This window comes from Vidua macroura, chromosome 18 (genome assembly GCF_024509145.1).
Source record: "Vidua macroura isolate BioBank_ID:100142 chromosome 18, ASM2450914v1, whole genome shotgun sequence".
Taxonomy (NCBI): Eukaryota; Metazoa; Chordata; class Aves; order Passeriformes; family Viduidae; genus Vidua; species Vidua macroura.
Window position 1 is genome coordinate 8940850 of NC_071588.1, and position 7328 is coordinate 8948177.

The 7328-nt window shown below is 47.7% G+C and overlaps 1 protein-coding gene across 2 annotated transcripts in view; it reads left to right on the forward strand.

Annotated features, from left to right (window-relative positions):
* The window catches only part of DGCR2 (DiGeorge syndrome critical region gene 2), a 45214-nt gene extending 39828 nt beyond the window's left edge, over positions 1 to 5386 (forward strand). For both annotated transcript variants that reach the window (XM_053993492.1, XM_053993493.1), the window contains exon 10: positions 412 to 5386. In XM_053993492.1, coding sequence (XP_053849467.1) covers positions 412 to 653 — 242 coding nt within the window. In that variant the 3' untranslated portion in view covers positions 654 to 5386. The remainder of the gene's footprint in view (positions 1 to 411) is intronic.
* Positions 5387 to 7328: the final 1942 nt, after the last annotated feature.

Genomic DNA, 7328 nt, shown 5'->3' on the forward strand with positions numbered 1-7328 from the left:
AAGTACAAGAGATTCTGGATAAAATGTATCCAGCCTCTTCTCTCCTCCCTGCTTCTCCCACCCACACCCCCCAAAAAATTGACCAAAAATACCACTGTCTAATGATTCACCCAGTGCTCTTCAGTTTTGCAGCTGTGATATTCACATACTGTAGAAATCATTCAAATTTGGGATTTTATAGCAGCATATTTCACAAGATAAGTGAGCCTGATTAGTGCAAGCATCTTATTTATATGTCAAAGTTTTATTTTTGTTACACAATTTTCCTCTTTTGCAGTCTCATCTTGTTGTGCATTAGCTCAAAACCAGGCAAAACTTAGAGCTCCCAGAAATATGGATCATAAATCTGTTTGGGAACATGCAATGGTAAACTTCACGTTCTGATTCTGCTTGGTTTTTTGTCCTTTGCAGATGGAGTTCTTTCTCAGGCTGTGCAAAGCAGTCCTCCATCACTAGGAAACTGTGATGTATCCTCACAGCTGACAGAGGGATCACTTCCTCCCTCAGTTGGTCCTTCTCCAGTAGAGCTGGAAGACTCTGCTGACAGCAGCACCTTTCTTGTCCCTCCTGACACACCCATAAATGAAAACACCCCAGCAGAAACTTTGACAGGCAGCTGCCACAGCCACTGTTCCCTCAACACCATTGTATAAAGGAGTGAAACGCCCAGCACCGCTCAGAGTTTTAGCAATTGTTTGCACAGACAAACACTAATCCGTGGCTTGAACTTCAGAAGGAATCTCCACTTTGTTTTTCAAACACTGCTTTTATGTTCTAGATTAGGATCGTGCCTCTCATTTTTTGGCTGTCGTTATTCATTCACTAATCAATTTGTCCTGTAAATATGGATTGTACAACTGCTCTTTTTTTCCATTGGCTATGGAAAGGACAGCAGAGAATTCCTTTGACTTCTGAGGAGGTGAGAAGTATGGGTAGTTTGGGTTGGTTTTTTTTCCTTAACATGAGAGGAATCAGAATCTACATCAGAAGAAAGCTGCTTGGATTTGTCTGGATACCACTGAACCCAGGAAACAGACAATGGAAAAGAAGGGTGGGGGCAATCACTGTTCAAGCAGAGAAGATGGAGCTGCAGCAGAGGGGGCTGGGGGCCTGTTCTATGGAGTGGGACACATGCCATCGAGAGTTACACTGTGTAAAACACTTGGGGTTTTGGTCTGCAATGATCAGAGCACCAGAGGAACTGGAGCAGGAATGGTGTACGCAATATGCAGCAAATGGGTACTGAGACAACTGGGATTTGCAATTACAATTGTTTGTTGTAGGTAGCTGCAAAACCTCATATTGTTGGATAAACTTCTGGCCCATGAAGAAAACTGGGTCTGTGTGATGTCCCTTTGGTAGAACTGTCACGTGTGTTAGGAAGTACTTTAGGGCAGAGATGGGGAGCAATTAACTTTGATGCAGCCTGAGTTCACTGTATGAAACTCCAGTTTGTTCTAATCCCATAAGTAAGACTGAGGTATTTTCTTTCTGGTTTAACTTCTTTACAGTGAACGGTTGCACAAAATTGGCCTGGATACAAGATCACTGTTCTTGCTTTTGTTATTGCATGCTATATTTAGCATGTGTGTTCCCTCCCCTTCATTTCACTTCTTTACAGTTCTACAAACACCACTTAAAACTGGTGATCAACATGTACTATAGGTGATGTTTAATTCTAATTGGACACCTGTTCCTTATCTCAGTCCCATAAATAGCCAGCCCTGTTCTAGAGATTTCCCCTGCGTCCCCCAAGCCATTTATCCAGGTCCCAAGAGGGGTTATAATGAGGTCAGTGTACTTAAATCAATAAAGCAGTTTGCTTCAGTCTGATATGTCAACTTAAATTTCCCCCTCGTATTGAACTCTTTTAAGCTAAGTTAATTTACAGATGGCAAAGATTCATTCAATCCCTCACAATACCCAAAGTCAAGCAGTGTTGGTTTTGATAATGAGTATAAAATAATCTTCACAGGCAATTTTAAATTTAAGTTTAGATTTCAGTGTACAAATAGTTTACCTTTTTCTCCCATACTCCCATTGCCTCTGCTTCTCCTTGATTTACTGTAACAGTCAGCAGATGAGATGAATTTTAAGGAATTTGTAAAGAATGCCTCTTGTGAGTGGTCTCCTGTTACCTTATGAAGGGTACAAGCCTAGAGGGACAGGAAGAAAGCACTGCATGGGGGTGTGTATGTGATCTATTTTTCTAGTAATGATGAGAAATCGTACTTGTATGACAAATCCTAACCCACTGTTGTGGTTTCCCAGTGCAGCTGACTCTTTCCCCATGGAATATGCTGCTGCTTTCTATTCCCTGTCTTGCCTATAGGCTTATACTGTACTTGGGGATTGGTCTTGACAGTTCAACTCGTTTTGCACAGAAAACTGTGAGTTTCGTTATCGAGGTCGTATCTGGTGTCTTGACACCAGACACTTGCAAACAGCCCTGACTCCACTGGAGAGCGTGAATCACAGTTCTGGGGAGCGCTGCTGGCACACGAGTGGGAGGAAGCACTGGTAGGAAGCCTCTCTGCCTGGAGCTGTTCCACCACCCCATCCTGCTCTCTGCTGTGCCTGGCTCCAGCAGCAGCGCTACGAAACGAGAGGAGCAGTTCTCCACCCTGTGGGATCTCTGACCGAGGCCTCCTCCGAGTTCCAAGTCCTGGTCTAATGAAGTGGATGGATAGCAGTAGTCAGAACCATGCATACAAATTATCGAGCATTTCTGAAGTATGAAAATAAAGCGGGTTTTGTGCATTTTTGAGCACATTCATACGTTTTATACATTGTATGTACTGATTTTTCTTTAGTTTTATAGGTACGAATGCGCGTGCGTGTGTATCTGGGTGGTGATATATATATATATATATACACACACATATATATATATCTATACATACTGTAGTCAGTAACCTTTGTGCTGCGTCCAGCTAGGTGAAGCTAAGCACTGAGATAGAAATTAGGCTCTAGGGTTAATACTTCTCTCGAGCTGGCTACACTCTCTTGTAGGACAGGCTGTGATAGTGTACACTTAAATAGGATGCAAAGTCTATGCTACTACAATCTGTTCCTGAAAAATACTTTGTTAGCAGTGCAAAGTAGAAAATTTCCTATTTCTTTTGAAGCCAGATGGAATATTTGTTCTTTGTAGTATCCTAGCGCAATAAGAAAAGGCCTTTTGGCTTGATTCAGTCTCTGAAGCTGTATTTTGTGGCTGAGGTGAACAGATACCTTACCTCACACTTCTCCTAACACTGCGGGAATCTGTTCAATATTTTTGTATTTTACTTTTGGTTCTGTGGTGAATTTTATTTGCAAATAAGCTCTGTTACAACTGGCAACTTCATTGTGGCTCCTGGTTGTAGCTATTCCAAATGGAGGCTTCTTTGTAGAAGCCTCAGTGTGATATTTTCCCTATTGCTTCTGAGCCTTTCCCACTTGTATATTGGCAGGAGGCTGCTATTTTGTCTTTTTCCCCCTATCCTTCTTCATCTTAAATGTAAACAAGGGAAATTCTGCCTTGAATGGAGCAGCTCACTAAGTACAGCTCATTTACCTCTCAGTGAGCAATAAAATTTTATTTGGCAATAAAATTGTCATTCCCCACCCCCACCCCCCTTTAATGTAGCTTTTTCACACTGAATACTTTCTCTTGGAGTAAGAGCCTTTGTAGCAGAAAATGTCCCAGCTATTCAGACTGCTGGACCAACTGGGGAAGAGTTAAGTTTTCTTGACAGCAGTGGACTCCTCAGCAAACCTTCCTTGCCCTTGGCAAGGTGACTGGTGGGCAGTTTGTCCTGAGGGCTGATGACAGAGTTGGTGCTTGCCCAAGGAAAACCTCTCTGGTTTGATTGCCACTCAGTTGATGAGATCTTTGGAGTTACTTTCTGCATTGATTTTTTCCCCACTGCCATTCACATCTCTGGATGTTCTTCTTAACAGCTGGTGCATCCTGAATTTCCCTGCAGCCCCTGCAGGGAGGTGGCATTGCCACGTGGTTTCCAGCAGCCTGTGTGAGCCCAGGGTGTGTTTTTCTCAGGATGCCCTTGACCACAGTTGTTGTCATGTCCCAGTGCTTGGTTCTGTGCCGGGCTGATCTTGTCCCACTGTGGCCTCAGACGAAGCTGCTCCTCAGCTTCCCCCTACTGTGGTGCCATATTGAGGCCTCTGCTGTTCCCTAAGAGCAGCTCCAGACACTCTGATTTGTCAGTGATGCCCATCCACAGTCCCACAGCAGCCTCTGGCTCTGTACTGGGAGAATTTAGAGTTAAAATGTTACAGGGGCAGTGGGTTCTGTTGTGCAGGATCAGCACTATCATTCAGCTGTGCAAGGAGTTTGTCTGTGTACTGTTCAGTCCTGTTTAGTTTGAGCTTCAGACTGTTCCTTTAGCTGTGCACAGCGGGACACTGATCTAGATGAAAAATGAAGTAGGTGGACATTTTTTTCTGAAGGCTGAATCTTACAGTCAGTGGGTGCTGTGCCTCCACAGGTGCCATGGGGTGATGGCCTCTTTCAGTACTTGCGAAGAAAATGTTTTTTGTGACCAGTAATTATTGCCATTCCTTTCGCATCTCATGTTAAATGAATTTGAACCTGGTACTTAAAGATGTTTTTATTTTTCAGATGTGACTTCTCAGTGGCAGAACACTGATGTTTTAATGTTGCCTCGTACAATCCATAATGTGCATCTCCTTTTTTCAGTTGCTGAAATGTCTTTTTTCTCCCTAGCTAAGGAACATGTAATATGCAGAAATTTCTTTTAAGTTTCCCTTGCAAGTTGGGAGCTGGACCGTAAAATTAGAGCAGTTGAGAGCAGAGGAGGTGAATCAAAGTTCATGTTTGCTTCTCATGTTCTCCAGTCCCAAGTGAAATAGGTGTTTCCTTGGACTAGACGCTTTCAGTGATGAAGATGCGCTTCCCCCTAATAACAGTCAGCATTGCCTGCCTGCTACAGTACCACATAGCTTTAATTTTCTCGTATGTGCCCCTCGAGTGTTGAGTGGGTCAGGGCTGCTGCCAGCAGAGGTGGCTGTGCTGCACCATCCCTGTGTGTTGGGCTGAGGGTGCCTGGGAGGCTGTGAGAGAATGAGACACTGCTTTGTACCTTCCTCTGGAAAATAATTTTAGCCAGCGCTGCACTTGCAGGCTTCTCCTGTGTAGTTGGTTTGTGACTGGACTTAACTGTGGCAGTGTATAAAAGATTTTGATATTCTGTGAAATACCATGTAGAATTAAAATTTGATACTATAATAATTGAGTCCCTGTGACACTGGTTTTTGTTTTAACTTCTTTGGGGTTGGCACTAATCTCTTTTTTTTTTTTCAAGATGCTGTGAGAAACATTTCATCCAAATGCCAAATAAATTGTGTTCTGTAAGAGAAATGTTGTGTTCCAATGTCTCCTGATTTCTGCGTCGGTGTGGTTGCCCAGCGTTGTGCAGGAGGGTTTTGTTAAATCACTCTTCTGAGCTGTGATCTTGCGAAAAGATCAATAAATGCATTTAACTTTGAGCAGGTAGTCTGCCAGAGCTCCTATATGTACAGATTCCAGTGGGATTCACCTGTATTAGTGTAATTCAGGAAAGTCTTGAGTTTATACCCAAGAAAATGAAGTGCAGTGTACTCCTGCTGCCCTCCCCAAACCCCTGGGAAGCTGCTGAGTCCAGGGGCAGGGGGTTCTGCAGAATGGAGAGGTTGGTCCAGGCTCCCAGCTCCCTGTTTTCCCACGGGCCGCCGGGCTCACAGTGTTTGCAGTGGGTGCTGTCGCTGTGCAGCCAGGGAGGGCTCCGCTCCCCGTCCCTGTGCCTGCAGAGGGCAGCTGCCACCGCAGCCGCTCGGTGGACCTGAACAGCACAGCTCCAGAGAGCTCCGTGTCGGCTCCGGCCGGGCGGTGCTGGCTCAGCTGGGGCCCTTCCCCCGCTGCTGCTCTTGGGGGCACACGCATCTCTCCGCAGCAGCTGCCGGATGTCCCGAGCTCTTGGAGGGGCTCAGTCTGGCCTGGAACCCCGTGGGGCTCTGCTGGTGCTGGGACATCCCGTGCAGATACAACTTGCCCTGGCCTCCTGCCCCTTGCCTGCGGCCAGGACAGCTGCTGTAGGGAGCAGCATGCATTGTCCGAAGCACGGCCACGGCTCTCGGGGCACCCCGCCCTGACCTGGGGACACACGTGTCCAGAGGCAGCTGTCTGTGCTGACCCTCGGGTGCCGTGGCAGGGCATTGCTGGGCAGCCTCCTGCTGTAAGCTCTCAGCAGCTTAAAATGCGTTTTTCTGAGCGAGTGATGAGCAGCTGTGCTCAGCACGGCGTGTCCGGGGCGCTCAGCCCCTGGAAGGGCGCCTGGGCGGGGGAGCGTGTCAGACACGCGCGGGGCCGTGCGCTGGCAGCGACCCGGGCGTGCCAGGCCGTGGGGGGGCCGATGTCGCTGACCCCGGCGGCGGTGGGAGCGTGGCATGAATGAAGGGGCTGTGCAGCGGCGTGTGGCCAGAGCGCATCTGCCGGCTACAGTGCCTCCTTTGTGCCGGCGCCGGAGCCGGCCCCTGCTGCGCTCCCTGCCCCGCTCCCGGCTTTCTTCCTGGGCTAGCAACAGCTTACTGTGAGGATCAAAGATCAGAGTATTTACTGCCTGTGACCTTTGCCTCTCTGGATGCCCGCCTCTCTTCGTGCACCCATCCCTGTGTGATGTGAACCACACTCTGGAGGCTCAAGTCTTGATCTTGTCACTGTCCCTGTCTGTCAGGGTCCCTGGCCAGGCTTCTGGGTGGCAGTGAAGGATTTACCTCCAGAAGCTGCTGGCACCTCTGCTGTGTGCTGGCACAGGGCTTGCTGATGGTGCACGTGGTGGGGGTTCCCATCAGGGTGGCACTGTGCCCATGACCAATTGATCAATGGTTGCAGCTTAAGTAACTGTTTTTATCTTTCAGTGGTATTTTTCTCCTTATCGTGGCTCTTGCCCTTGGTGCTGTGACTACATGTGTCTGCAGGGACCTCACCACCTCCTGACTCGGTGGCAGCAGGCTGATGGACATGGTGTTGCCCTCTGAGGAGGACACAAAACTGCAGGATCAGCTGTGAGCTCACCACCACCACCACGTCAGCAAGGCCGTCAGTTTCAAGGCTTGATCTGGTTCCTGTTGAAACTGGAGGTTGTTCCTGCCTACCATGAGTGCAGCCAGCCATGCACCCTAGGCAGCAGTGCAATGGGGATGGGTGGGAGCAGGATATGGCACAGTGCTGCGGTGCCACCATTGCCTTTCCACATGTCTTGTAGATCCCACTGCTTCCTCACTCTGCTCTCGCTTCTTGTGGGGGCTTTGCTGAGCCCCACACC